The sequence below is a fragment of the Monodelphis domestica genome, chromosome 1 (genome assembly GCF_027887165.1).
Source record: "Monodelphis domestica isolate mMonDom1 chromosome 1, mMonDom1.pri, whole genome shotgun sequence".
Classification (NCBI taxonomy): domain Eukaryota; kingdom Metazoa; phylum Chordata; class Mammalia; order Didelphimorphia; family Didelphidae; genus Monodelphis; species Monodelphis domestica.
This window is the reverse complement of record NC_077227.1, coordinates 86167348-86182844: the sequence shown is the minus strand read 5'-3', so window position 1 is coordinate 86182844 and position 15497 is coordinate 86167348. Positions and strand designations below refer to the sequence as shown.

General features: G+C 34.7%; 1 protein-coding gene across 3 annotated transcripts in view; it reads left to right on the top strand.

Annotated features, from left to right (window-relative positions):
• The window catches only part of KIF20B (kinesin family member 20B), a 97260-nt gene extending 84031 nt beyond the window's left edge, over positions 1 to 13229 (top strand). For all 3 annotated transcript variants that reach the window (XM_016428024.2, XM_016428026.2, XM_016428023.2), the window contains exons 30-34: positions 1967 to 2167; positions 4556 to 4651; positions 6241 to 6391; positions 9015 to 9157; positions 12504 to 13229. In XM_016428024.2, the coding sequence (XP_016283510.1) occupies positions 1967 to 2167; positions 4556 to 4651; positions 6241 to 6391; positions 9015 to 9157; positions 12504 to 12581 (669 nt within the window). In that variant the 3' untranslated portion in view covers positions 12582 to 13229. The remainder of the gene's footprint in view (positions 1 to 1966; positions 2168 to 4555; positions 4652 to 6240; positions 6392 to 9014; positions 9158 to 12503) is intronic.
• The last annotated feature ends 2268 nt before the right edge of the window (positions 13230 to 15497 follow it).

The following is a 15497-nucleotide window of genomic DNA, read 5'->3' as shown; positions in this document are numbered from 1 at the left end:
GGGTCGGAAAACAGGAGGGGATATATTTGAGAGATGGTGCAAAGATTAAATTCACTGGTGTTGGAGACAGCTTGGATAGGCGGGGTAAGAGACAGTGAGGAATCCAGGATGACTCCTAGGTTAATGTTAGCCTGGGAGACTGAGAATGGTGCTGCCCTCCACAATGAGAGGGGCAGATCTTAAGGAGAAAGTCCTTAAATTCAGTTCTCTTTCATCTTGAGGGCAAGGATTGTTTAATTTTTGTTTTTGTATCCCCTAGTTACTAGTACATGATAGGTGCTTAGTGAATGCTTGTAAATTGATTAAATTAGCTGATCAATAAAGTAATATTATGGCTAGAAACCCAATACTCACTCAATTAGGAGGCTTCCTGATTTGGTTTAAGGTTAGCTGGGATTTGGGGAACAGGTAAATGGGTACAGGGTATTTGAGTGAAGATTCGTCTCGTTTCAGGGTCATAAAGAAACAGATATTTCAGGTACCACAAAAATCATGATGAGGGACAGGTAGGTTGAAGTTCAGGAATTGGGTTCAATTCTGTCCTCATTCACTTTCTAGTGGTGTGACCTTGGACAAGTCACTTAACTCTGTTAACCCTTGCCCTTCTGTCTTAGAGTTGTTACTGTGACAGAAAGTAAGGGTTTAGAAAATAATAAAATCATGATAGATCTAGCCAGGCTCCAGAGAACCAAAATTAGATGTGGGTTAGCTTAGTAATTATGGAGCCTCAGAATTGTTAGAGCTGGAAGGGAAAGATCTTAGATATCATTGATTCCAAGCCTCTCATTTTATAGATAAGAGAAAATGGAGCTCAGAGGAGTGTAAATGAATCCTAGAAAATATTTGCTTATTATTCAGACTAAATAATAGAGTAAGAAGAAAAAGAGGAAAAGTGTTGGTATAGTTTGGTAAAAGATAATAGTGGGAGTGATGGAAGAAGAGGAAAGTAATCAACAATAGGGTAAGAAATATCTCAGAATTCATTCATTCAATAAGCATCTATTATGTACCTGTTATTTTCCAGACTCTCTGCTAGGCACCATAGATAAAAAATGACAATAAAACAGTTCCTGCCTTCAGGGAACTCATATTCTATTGGAGGGGGGAAAAATCACTTGAACATAGATAATGAAATACAAAATATATGTATAGTCATTTTAGAGGAGGGCATTTTTAACAAGGAGGTTCAGGAGAAATTTCATGTAGGATGTGTCACTTGAGCTAACATTTGAGGGAAGCTAGGGATTCCTCAAGGAAGAGGTGAGGAGGGAACTGGGAGATAACTTGTGCCAGGTACAGAGTTAGGAGATGGAATGGCATAGAAGAGGAATAAATAATAAGTAGGCTAGCTTGGTGGGACCTAGAGTATATAAAGTATAGTAATGTGAAATAAAGTCCAGAGATCCATGCAGCCTTGAGTACCAGGAAGGTCTAGAAGGCTCAGTGCCTTAGTTTGGGATTTAGAAATCAATACATATTTAGAAATTAGTGAAAGTCCTGGGGCTAATGGCAAATGTCCCTAGAATTAGTAGAGAAATGGGTCCCTTTGGATTTCAGTGTCATTACTTGAATTCTACAACACGGAGATCTTTTGCAGATCTTCAGTTACACTTTGTTTCTAACTCCCTTATTACTTATTATTCACATTGTGTATTATGATTATTTGTATATGTGCTCACTAAGAGTTATACCACCAGAGCAGGAGCCAGTAACATTTGTATCTTCTCCAACACTTACATTAGTGAATGTTTTCACAGTGCTTTATCAATGTTTGTTTAATTGAATTGAGGGCTTTTATGGCAGTAAACTTTTGACATTAAGTTTGGCTGACTGCTTTCTCCATACACTTCATATCTTGATAGCCACATGAAGGAAAATTGTTGTGATCCAGTATAATTTAGTTATGAATCCATCACTTTGTAAAAATTTCTTTGTTTTTTTTTTATCTTTTCCATTTCAACTGCAGGATGGTTCGGGTATAGCCCTTGACTCTTCTGAAGTGTCAACAGATAATGAACATGTAACTCGGTTTCCAAAATCAGAATTAGAGATCCGGTTTACACCTCTGCAGCCTAACAAGATGTCAGTGAAGCATCTTGGTAGTCTTGTACCAGTGACGGTTAAGATATCCAAGCCTAAGAAGAGGAAGAGTAGTGAGATGGAAGAGGTAAACACCTTTCTCTGAAAAGTCCATTTCCAAAACCATTTCTTTATCATGTTTTACCTTCTCCAGAATTTTCTGGGACCTGCTCATTTTTAGGTGTATTTAAAGTCTCTAATATTACATCTTAAAATGTAAATTCCAGAAAATCTTTGATTTAAAAGTTTGAATTACAGCAGAGCTGATGTTTTCAGAGGCTGCTGTCAGCTACCCTAAACTCAGGAATCATACACAGGCAAAAAGTATAGAAAGAATACAGTTGTCAGACACAGAGTAAGGATACATGTTGAGAGCCCTGTGCTAATGCTGTTTCTAATCAACACTTGGCTTCCCCTTTGCCTTCCTGCCCCTCACAGAGAGTCTGCCTAGACCCTGGACCCTCAGAGATGTTCCTCCCTTCCCCCTCACTATGCTGGGGAGTTTTTATGCCTCCAAGCAATTTTTTGTCACTACATCATCAGTGCAAAGCCTTCTTTTATGTTTCCAAGAAAGAAGCATAAAACTTTGTGCTCTAGCTATTGCTATGACAGAGTCTAATGGTTACAGTGTTCTTTTGGCTGAAATACCATCTCTCTCTTTTTTAATCCTTGCCTTCAGTCTTAGAATCAATATTAAATATTGGTTCTCAGGCAGAAGAGCAGTAAGGGCTAGGCAATGGGAGTTAAGTGACTTGCCTAGGGTCTCAAAGCCAGGAAGTGTCCGAGGCTACATTTGAACCTAGTACCTCCCATCTCTGGACCTGGCTTTCTATTCACTGAGTCATGTAGCCGCCCCTATGAAATAGCACCTTTTTTGATCACTCTTTGATGATGACTCTCTTTATTCCAGGTCTCCCTTTAAGTTCCTTCTTTCTTATTGCTTCCATTCACCATCAGTCTCTATGGTGCCCTCAAGTGATACTACTTAATTAAAAAAAAAAACAACTGCACTTTTTCCTTATCTTTTAGCCCTACAACGCCACCAATAGGATCTTTGTGGTTTCATGAAGGCAATCTAGACCATTTAATTCTGGACCCAATATTGTTTATGTGTACTTTCTGTTCCATATGTAGTTATTTCTCATCCACATAGTTTTTTCTTTGTAGATGGTTAGACTAAACTTTTTGGAGTGGTTATGGTTCCCTTCCAAGAGACTTTTAAATGTTCTAGGGCTTAATGCACATAGCCCAATGTCATTTGTAAGTAAGAACATCTGGAGGTCCTCACCATCCTTAATGAATCCCTCTTCAACTTCGACTCTATCCTAGATCTCCTTAACAGTAGTGAACACATTTTTTTTGGCAGGGCAAAAGAGATTTAAATGGATTTCTTTATCGCCTAGATTCATTCTTGTAACTCTTTCCTCCCATCTCCAAGAGTCATTTCTTATAATATATATATATATACATATATATATATATTTTTTTAGAAAAGAAGAAAATTAGCAAAACGGGTCACCTATTGAAAAAATGTAGCATTATAATCAATGTTCCATACTGGTGGACCCTGACCTCTGCAAAAAAACATCGAAGGGTATAGGATGTTTTTTTTTAACACTTCCTTTCCATTTTAGAATCAGTACTAAGTATTGATTCCGAGGCAGAAGAGTGATAAGGATTGGGCAGTTGGGGTTAAGTGACTTGTCTAGAGTCATACAGCTAGGCAGTGTCTGGGATCAGATTTGAACCCAGAACTTCTAATCTCTAGGCCTGAACTCTATTTACTCTGCCACCTGTAGCTGCCCTTGGACTTGTTCATTATAATTTTACATTTGGTCTTGATTGTTTTGTGATTGTTCTTTATATTTATATTGTTGTCATATATATGTGTGTGTATATATACATATATATATAGGCATATTATATATGTTTAGGTATATATGTAGTCATACTTATTTTTTTTTAATTTTGTACTTGCATCAATTTATATAAGTCTTTCCATGCCTCTATATTCATCATTCCTTTCATTTCGTACAGCAGAGTAATATCCAACATTCATAGAACACAATTTGTTTAGTCATTCCCTATGGAATTACATTGTAGTTCTTTGTTACCATGAAAAGGGCTGCCTTTGAGGACTTTTTGTCCATTATCTCCTTGAATTATATGCCTAACAGGAGAATCTCTTAGTTTATGACTGCTTTGGACAATTGGTGGTATACCAACATTTAAGTGGTGGACTATTGAGAGAGTAACAAGCAAGATGGCTATTTTAATATTCACTGAAGAATGAATAAGGAAAGTGGCCTTTTTCCCTAATTGTTCTATTTAGCTGCCTTAGATTTCATGTGTTGTGCTATCTTTATGACATTGAAGTTAATGTCTTAAGTAATAACATAAACTTTTTAAGATTAAGAAGTCATTAGAGAAAAAACTTGTTACTGACAGTTTGATCTTTTAATTCTTTTTTTCTCAGAACTTTGTGAAACATGAAAATAAGAAAAATGTTACCACACCCAGAACTAAGTTGCCAGACTCATATGGTTGCAATTCTATCAAAAAGGAACCAAAGGTTTATTTTTTTTCCATTTTCTAGTAGTGACCATTAGTTTGAATTTTATTTGCAAAAATTTTAAATGGCAATGAATTTATCACTTATTATCCTAAAGATAAATTATATTTATTTATTTAGATGTATAATACTAACCTTAAATCTCTACATGGAATATTTAGCTTGTACCAAACTTGATAAAATGTAACAGAATTTGGGATACCTTGACATATTCACCTTGATTTATAATTAACGTGTCCACAGTATTGCCACTCTTGTTGTGCTACTTCCTGCCTTCACCAACTTGGTCACCAGCTTAAATCCTTATATGTCTAGTCTACTACTCTTGTCTGGTGGCATCTGCTTAGGCCAAATCCTCTACAAATTAGTCACTGAGGCTTTCCCTTCTTCTAATTTCACCTCTACCCCATCTCCATTTTAGTTTTCTTTCCTTGCCCCCAAAGAGAGTATGCTTGCTTATAATTTGAATAATTACATTATCTTCCCCACCTTCTTAACTCTGTTCTTTGTTCCCTTATCCTTCCAAAAACTATATGAAGGCTAGTCAATCTTATCTCAAGGTCTTTGGTTATGGAGAGGCCATATACTCAATTTTTTGGTTACTACTAGCCTAATGCCTGATCATGCTCAGATCATTATTTCTCAGTTTACCTTCATTTTCAAACATAACAACTTGTAAATCATAAAGAGTCTCAACCATTAGTTAAAAACACCAAATTGTTTATACCAAACATTGAAGGAACTATCAAATATTAGATAAATGTTTTAGAGATATAAACTTTCCCCTAAGTAGTACTGCTTTGGCTGTATCCCATAAATTTTGGTATGTTGTCTCGCATTGTCATTCTCATTAATAAAATTATTCTATAATTCGTTCTTTGATCTACTCTTTTTTTAGTATTAGATTATATTTTTGATTTATCTTTCCATGGAGCTTTATCAATTATAATTTTCATTACATTATCATTTGAAAAGAATGCATTTCTTATTTCTGCTTTTCTGCATTTGGTTATGAAGTTTTTATGCCCTAATACACAGTCAGTTTTTCTGTCAGAGCCATGTACTGCTGGAAAAAAAGGCATATTCTTTTCTATTGCCATTTAATTCTCTCCAGTGACCTATTAGTTCTAACTTTTCTAAGATTTCATTCACTTCCTTTACTTTTGTTAATTTTTTGGTTTGATTTATTTAGATCTGAAAGGGGGAATTTGAAGTCTTCCACTAGTATAATTTTACCATCTATTTTTTCCTAAAGTTCATTTAATTTCTCCTTTAAAAATTTAAAAGCTATATCATTTGGTTCATTTCTCTTTAGTATTGATACTACTTAAGTGTTTATAGCACCTTTTAGCAAGATGTAATTTCCCATGTTATCTCTTTTAATCAGATCTGTTTTTGCTTTATCTTTGTCTGAGATCATTATTGCTACTCCTAGTCATATATTTTAATTGAAACAAGTATTAAAAATGTTTTACTATGTTATAATAGTAAATGAATGAGGAAATAACAAATTTAAGGTGATTTAATTCCCAGTATTTTTCTCTTTTTATACATTTTTTGAAAATTAAAAATGTTTGTATGCCCACTAGGTTTCCACTATGCTATCATCTAAAAAGGCATATTCTTTACGGAATCAAGCATCTACTCTCAGCCCAAAGTCATCCATTAAGAAAAAAGATGGAACATTACAAAAGTTTGGAGATTTCTTACAACATTCACCGACAATTCTTCAGTCAAAAGGTTTGTAGAGAATTTATTAAGTGTATATAATCTAGTAAATTTTCTTTCCCTTTTCCCCTGAAGAAAATCTTGGGGTTTTGTTGTTGTTTTGTTTTATTTTTGAAGTATAATTTTAGTTAAATTACTTCCTCTTAAAATTTTTTTATAATAAAAATCTTAATTTCTAATGTCACACATGGCTTTTGTTTTATGTAAAGAAGATTGAGTGGGAAATTCTTCAGAGAAAAAGTTAATAGAAACAACCTTCTAGAAAAGACTGCATCCCTGGCTAACTTCTCCAATATTTCTCTCATCACTCCTAGGCCTTCTAGGTCAGGAAGAGGAGTATGCATACTTCATCCAAGAAGGATTTATTAATCAATGCTCTTCTTTTCTATTTCTGGAACCAATTCTCTTTCACCATAACTTGGTAACCTTTCCTTATTTGAAGTTCACTCTGTCTATATCATCATGCTAAATTTTTGTCATAATCATTTGTTGGCTTGCAGATCATTTCTTCATTTATCTAAGAATTCAGAACTTGGCCTATAGTTTTTCTTTCCATCCCAAACTCTTCCTAATACATAGGAACTTTAATATGTATACTGATGTTTCTTCAAATATCTATAGCTCCTCTTTGATTCCAGGTTACCCTTGATTACATCTTCACTCCATCTCAACCACCCCAGTAGATGATCATACTCTTAGTCTTGTGTATCATCTGTCTTTGTGCTCTTTCCTTTATCTAGTAGTCTGAAATTCTTCCTTGATCATAGAATCCTATTTACTTTGTTTTCACTGTGGCCTTTAATCTTTCCCTGTTCTAATCTATCACCCTTGCCCTGTCTTTACCACCCTCCCTCTAAAGGCCTGACTTCATAGTTAACCACTTCAACTATATACTGCCTTCAATCCTAGAATCCTTTGTCCTAACACTGCCCTTTTTTTGTGAAATCCCAATACTGGACTTGCTGAATATGAGTCTTTCCTTCCCATAAATGTGAATGTCTCATAAGTTCTGTCCTGGTTTCTCTCATTTCTGTACTTTTTATTGTTTGGCAGTCTTATTGGTTTTATTATTATCTCTGATAATTCCTCCTCAATGTCTACATTCAATTCAACAAACACTTATTAAGTACTACTATGAGCAACTCCATGTGATAGACTCAGAAGGGAAATATGGTTAACCTTAATCTCTTTCCTGAACTCTAGTCCCATATCCTGGCTTCTGACCATCTTCATTTTCACCCTTTGGCAACTGAGATTTATCACAGACAAAACATTTTTACCCCCACAAACCATCACTCCTTAAAATTGCCCTGTTTCTGTTGACGACAACTCCATCCTTTTAATTATCAGTTGCAGTTCTCCCCTTCTTTTCTACCACCCATGTCTAGTTTATTGCCAAGTCTTATTGATTCTATCTTTATATTCATTCCTGTTTCTCCCCTCATATGGTCACTTCTGGTGTATAGAACCCTTATTATTTCCCATTTCAACTATTGTAATGGTGTCCTAATTGGAAATATTTTTAATGGCTGTTTAATACAATTTAATTTTCATATAGGTACCACATTAATATTCCTAAAACAGGACTATGTCATTTCCATATTTAAAAATCTTTAGTAGCTTCTTATTGCTTTTAGTTAATCTCTACAGACACATCAGGCCTACTAGTCTGATATTTGTTCATTTATTTTTAGCCCTTTAAACTCAGTTTTCTTTCTCCTACTGTTCCTATTGTTCACTTCCTATCATAAAAAGAGAGAAAAGTAAAATTCTTGTGGCTGATATGTGAGTCAAGCAAAATAATTTGAGCATAGGCTATGTCTGAAAAAATGTCTCCACTTTCACTCTGAGTCCCCTATCTTCTGTCAGGAGATAGTGTAATACCTCATTTCTCTTCTAGAATCATGGTTGGTCATTGCTTTGATCAGAGTTCTTAAGCCTTACAAAGTTGTTGGTCCCTCATATATTGCTATTGTACAAATTGTGCTCTTGTCTACTCATTTGATTCTGCATTAGTTCATACAAGTCCTCTCAGGCTTCTCTGAAATCCTTCCCTGCATTGTTTCATTCAAGTCCATAGTATTCCATCACATTCATATGCTGGAATTTGTTCAGTTATTTCTTGTTTGAAGGATACTCCCACCATTTCATATTCTTTGCCATCACATAAATATCAGCCCCATATTTAAAGCCTTCCATAATATGGTCATCATTAGCCTTTTTTTTTCTCAATCTTACTTTTCTACCAATTTGGTCCTTCAAGCAATTGTCCAAATGCAACATTCCATCTCCTACCTCTGTGGCTGTCCCCCAAGCCTGGAATGCTCTAATTCCTCACTCCTCTACCTCCTACAATTTCTAGCTTCTTTAAAAATTCAGCTCATCTATTACCTCCTTTTTTTTTTTGTGATAAATATTGTTAGTGCTCTCTTTCTCTCTTCTGAAAGTACTTTGTAAAATATGAACTTCGTTTTCCCAAAGTGTCATTTCAGGACCCATTATCTCTAGTATCTTTTCAAGGCATCCACACCATCTTTAGGAGAACTATCCCTGGAATGTTTTGTTTGTTTGTTTTCCCTTGAAATTTAAATTGTTTTGTTAGACTGATTTTAAGAAAAATAACTTGACTTTCTAGCAAAGAAGCTGATGGAAAAAATGAGCCCTTCAAAGCCCATTGGACCTGAAAAAGGTAATGAAAATGGATCCCGACCAAAGCGGACCAAACGGAAGTTGTATACAAGTGAGATCTCCAGTCCTTTAGATATTACTGGCCAAGTGGTAAGTAAAAATCCCTGTGTTTGTGGTTTGGAACTGAAGACATGCTAACATTCCAAATGCTGGTGTGAATTTCTATTCTGTCCAAATGTGTTAGAAATAAATGCTTTGCATATATCTGTAGGAGTACATCTATATTTTCTAGTTTGGGCATGTTAATAAATATTTGTAAAAACTAAAATTAATGTACATGAAAGCTACCTTCATTTTAATTTTTTAGAGTCATTAATAGCTTTTGCTGTTACTACCATAATGATGCAGTTAGTAATTTACTTGCCTGGGTAATCCTCTAACCATTAGAAAATGAAAACAGGATGACCTGGGCCTGTAAGAAGTGTCAGAAGTATTAAAAATACATGGTGAGTGGATCCTGGTGAGGAAATCTAAGGATAATAGGCAATTTTTAAAGCCATATGGTAGAAAAGAGAATCAAAGAAGATAGCACTGATGCTAAGGATAGATAAGATAATATCTCTTGATGGAGGGATATTTGCTTATTGGTTATTTTGCTTCTGTCCTTTTTCTGAAGAGAAAGGTCTTTGAACTGGAAAAGATAGAAGAGAAATAACTAATAGAGATCTGATGCTGTCATTGATAAATTCCATTTAGCCAGGCCTAGATAAATTAAATGTGAAGGCACTGAAAAGACTGGTGTATTAAATTGCTACCACTTTACATTATAAATCAGTCAATCACCAAGTGATTTTTAAGCACTCATTAATTACTAGTAATCTTTGAAAGATTGTGGAGGATGGGAGACATACCACAGGATTAGAGAAGGGCCCAATTTTTAGAACAAAGAAGAGGCTGTCCAGTAAGATTGACTTCAATTCCAGGAAAAATACTGGAATGTATTATTAAAGGGATAATTGATACATTTAGGAAAGGAAGTGGTAGTCATGAAGAGCTAGCCAACATGACCTCACCAAGAACAGGTTATACCAACCTCACCTTATATCCTATTTTGACAAGTATCTCAGCCTAGAATATTAGGGGAATAGTACTATATAAATTGTTTACTTTCGGTAAAGCATTCAATAGTCTCATGATAATTTTGTAGAGAAGATAGTGAGATGTGGGCTAGACAGCAGTGTGCTTAGGTGAATTTGGAACTAGTTGAATATCCAGGCATGAAGTGCTTATTAATGCAAAAGAAATCAAAGGCAGTTCTGAAGGTTTACCATTGCTTCTGCTCTTCAGATTTAAAACAACAAAACACCATATGTGTGTGTGTGTGTGCAAGTATGTATATGTTTGTATACATATAATACACATATGTGTAAAAACAAGCAGGAGATGGAATGAACATAACAAAGGCAGCAAGATATGAAAGATATGGGTTGAATGCAATCAAAAAGGGCTTTGGAAAGGAAGATTGGGCTATGGGGGGCGACTTGCCAGCTAAAATCTAACTAGCTAGACACCTTAGCTGCTGTGTAGGACAGGGGCTATCAACTTATAGCCCAAGGGACAAATCTGACCAGCAGATTTCTATACAGATCATGAGCTAAGAATGATTTTTACTTTTTAAAATATGATTAAACTTTATTTTAAAACGCATCTGCCATTCTTTGCTTATGGGCAATACAAATGATAGACAGTACAGAAACCAAGTGGCAGGCTAGATTTGAGCTATGGGCTATAGTTTACTGTCCTCTGGTGTAGGACATAAACATTCAGAGTTCCTGGCATAAATAGTGTTCTCTTAAGATTTTCAGATGACACAAAGCTGGAAGGTGTAGCCAACAGACTAAATGATAGAGTCAGGATCCAAAAAGTTATTGACAGACTAACTCATTGGACCAAATTAAATAAGATTAAATTTAATTGGCTAATGAGATGTAATTATTAAATTACCATCAGAGGATGAATACAGTTTCAAACTTGGATCAAAATCCACTTTATAAGTGTCTGAGGAGGCATTAGTAGACCAAAAGGAAGAGAAGTTTAGCTTAGAAAAGATTTTGGAGGGGGAATATGACAGCTTTTTTCAAGTGTTTAAAGAAAGGGTGGCAATCATATGAAAGAGTTACTAGACTTGTCTCTTTCAAAAAGGCAAATTAAAGCTTAATGTAAGTAAAAACTTACTAACAGTTGTTCAAAACTGGATTAGATAGTATTGAGAGGTAGTACATCCTTCCTTGCCTATTGTTGACATAGACCAGACTCCTACTTTGTATAAATATTGCAGTGCAGATCCCTTTTTAAGTCTAGATTATATCAGAATATCTTCTCTTAGCTCTGAATTTTGGTAATAACACACTATTATTATTATTACTTTTGTTGTTAGAACAAGAATGAATAGTGGTGTCCCTGCTCCCCATCCCCCAACCCTCCCAAAATGTGTGCAATGGTTACTGAGAAGACATCAAATTAGCACCCAATCTCTTCTCTCTACCCTTTTTTCTATGAAATGGAATTAAAAATGGTTCCATAAAAAAAGTCCTGAATTTTTACATGTACTTCTACTTGGATAAGCAAATAGAGAAAATTATTGGAAATGCAATTATACAAGAGAATTAAGCAGGAAAGATCTGCTATCAGTGACAGTCCACCAAAGTAATGAAATTTGGAGGTGGCAAAGCAGGGGAAAAATAGTTGTTTAGTTATTTTGAAGTAATTTTGTATGTTGATCACTTTCCCATTCTATATTCCTTACTTAAAATAATAGAATTTTAGAGTTAGAGGGGGGAAAATATCCTTTAGTGACAATTTAGTCAACTCTCATCATTTTACAAAGGGGAAAATATGAAGCCGATTTATCCATAGTCTCACAGCAAAAAAATTTCAATGGCTAGGAATTATCACTTGAAAGCACTGGATTAGTTAGGCACTGGTGGAGTTAGATAGTTTCAGACCCAATATCAGCCTTGCTAATTTTTTTTTTAACCTTGTTTGAATATCACTTCTCACCTCAGGAGTCATAGCTCTCCCAACTGTAAGCTTCTCTTTGACCTCATCAGCTAGATCTACCACAAAGCAGTTTCTTCACATTTGTTTGCCCACTTCAGATTTTGCCATTTAGCATAATTTGTTTCTAGAATCTTGAGTATTTTATTAATTATTTTTGAATAGTATATCCCCACACTTTAATGTATGGATCATTAAATACTTTTGTTTTACTGTTGGGTATTTGTTATGGGGAAGATTTTTTTCTATATGAACGTGCTTTTCTATACCTTTAAATGGGTTGCCTAGTTAGACAGGACGTTAAAAGAAGTGGCAATTATTTTTGCCTGTGCTACTACTTTTAATTCATAATAATTTATTAAACATAAACAGTCATTTATGACCATTCTTACTCTAGAAGTTATGTAAATCTTAAACATGTGAAATAACTTAATTTCAGATTTTTATGGATCAAAAAGAAAAAGAAAGTGATCACCAGATTCTCAAACGAAGACTCCGAACCAGAACAGCCAAATGAATCAGATTTGGAGAAAATTTTAATGGACTTCTCATTCTTAATCAGTGCAATTTATGCTGTTTTTTTTTTTTTAAAGATCATTTGTACATATCATGATGCTCTTAATTCCCTATGTATACATCCCTGTTTTTATATGCGTACTTTATACTTGTAATTCATTAAAGAAGGATTTATCAAAAAATTATTCATTTTGTGACTATTAAGGACTGGAAAACCAGTGAAGTATTAAGCAGAACACCACCTCCTGTTTTTCTTCTGCTTTGGTGCCTGGAAAAGAAGCCTTCTGATTATATATAATATCTGTCTAGGGTGCAAAGGGAATAGTTAAAAAAAATATTCTGAATATTCATGAATTTATGATCTCATTGGCTTGGTAGTTGTTTTTTTTTCACCTATATAGATCATAAGCTCTCAGGCTTCTTTATTCTATGCTGCTCTTGACTATCTTCCCTTAAATTTCCAAGGGTAATCCATCCTGGATTTCTGGAATTCTCCTATGTTCTCCTGATATTGAGTACTACATCATCCCTCAGCCTCATGATGTGATCTGCCCATCTGAATATTTTGGTATATCACATAAGTTTGCAGTGGTTGATCATGTGCTAGTGTGTACAAAAGTCACAGTAATAAACAACTTTTTTCAGGCAATGCTGATGGATATGTGTGCTCTCTGATTTTCCTCCAGTGAAGTCTGTCGAACTTCACTGTTTCAAGTGCTTCAAGAAGTTTTCTTCCTGGACTCTTATCCATTCTTGATGCCAACCAAGCATGTAGGTTGACCATCAGTTATCTTCCGCTCTTCATAAACAGCTAGTCTTTTTCCATCATATATTTCTTTAATGACATCTATTAGACCATTATTATTTCACAGTCCTTATTTGTAATACCTTTCAGCCTTTGTCCTTCAAATGATCTCCAACTTTGGCTTCCTAGATAATGATGTCTGTGTTGCACAACATTTATTTAATCACAGAACATCGTTGGAAGAATATAGATGTTAAGAAATGTGGGTTTCTGTTTCATCAGCAGCTGCTCCTCAGTAAGTAAAAGGATTACATTTGTAATCCTAGCCTGAAGATCATTCACAATAATGAGGTTTTGATACCTACAGGACAGGAAAACAAATCGAGATAGATAGGGTGACCAAGGTGGCCGATAAAGAAGACTGCCTCTATTGGTCCCCTAGTCTGAGAAAGTGTCATCCAGAAATTGTCATGTATGTAATATATGCCACATCTTATTAAAATTTAAAAAATTTATTTGAAACTCAGAAACCTAAATGTAAAAGAAATTGTTTATGATTAAACTTTCAAATGACTTTTTTTAAGGGTGTGAGTGGTAAACTTGTAGCATTTATACTTTTGAAGTTTCAAACTGCTAGCCAGCATTTTTGCTAACAGAAGGTGGAAAGGTTAATTTAGAGTAATATACTAAACATATACAAATCATATAAATATAACTACAAAAAATTTTTTTGTAGTAATAAAGAAAATCTTAACTGGGGAGAGATTTAATATTCATTACTTGGCTGTACCAGTATAATAATGATGATTGAAGCTAAATTAGTCTTCAGTGTTTGCATCATATCACTCAGACTACCAAGGGGTTGCTTTGTATAACTCAACAAAATAAAATCCAGTTGGAGGAACAAAAGGTCAAGAATTTCAAGGGCCATGATGAATTTTTAAAAATAGAAGTGAAGAAGACCTAGCATTACTAAATCCCAGGTTACATTAATAAGCAGTCATCATGAAAACTTTGGTACTGGTTAATCAGTGGAATAATCTTGTTTAGAAAAACCTAGAAGGAAGCCAATAACAGGAGATGGCAAGATACTTAGGAGATATGTTTTATTTGTCAAGAACTGCTAAGAATACCAAAAAGCAATTTTGCAGAGAATAGGTTTAGGGCAATATCTTAAAATAACAAGAACTGACTTTTGTCTAGCACTTCAAAGCTTATAAAACAGTTTAACATATATTTTTTAACTCAGCCATGTATGCAGTTACTAGAGGTATGCCTATTCCCATTTTACAGATGGGAAAATGAGGGGGTGGGGAGGGTAGGACTTAAAGTACAGTGAATTTTCTATTTTATTAGATTGCTTCTCATGTAGTCCACTAAGTTCCAAATGGATAAAATATCCAAATATTAGCACAAAGGGAAAAAAGAACTAGATGAGAAACTATCAGGAAAAGAGTGAATAATAGTGTCAAATCCTACATAGAGGTTAAAAATTAGGTTGAGGATTGAAAATACATTCACTAGATTTGGTAACAGATTATTGGTCATTTTGGAGAGAGCAGTCTCACTTGAATGAAAAGGTTGGAAATATAAAGAAGAGCGAGCAACCATGTTAATACATACATAGAGGCCATGAAGGATGAAAATTAGATTTATTTATGCTAACCCTTGATTCTATAGGCTGATTTTCACTTGTGGCTGTTTACTTTGTAATAGATTGTTATTGAAAAGCTATGTGTCAATCAAATATAAGTTGCATTCATTTTCTATGTATTCATGAGAAGAGCTCACTGTTTATAGGAATCCTTTGTTTTGTGGGGAGAAAAATCTTTGTTCTTTTTCAGATTAGAGTTTTATAGTCTGGCTTCCAAACTCATCATTCAACTGAAAGTGCTCTCTCCAAAGTTAACAATAATCTCATCATTGCCAGAGCTAGTGTCTTTTTTTTTTCCCTCAATCTTCATCCTTTTTGACCTTTATGTCAAAAAAAAAGTAGGTTTTGACACAATCACTCTTCTTGGTATTTCTTCTTTTTAGGTTTTCCTATCTCTCTGATTATTCCTCAGTCTCCTTTGCTCTATCTTCCTCCAGATCATACAGTTCTCATGGGTCTTTTTGTCCTGGGCCCTCTTCTCCCTCTTGTTTCACTTGGTCATCTCATCAAATCTCCTG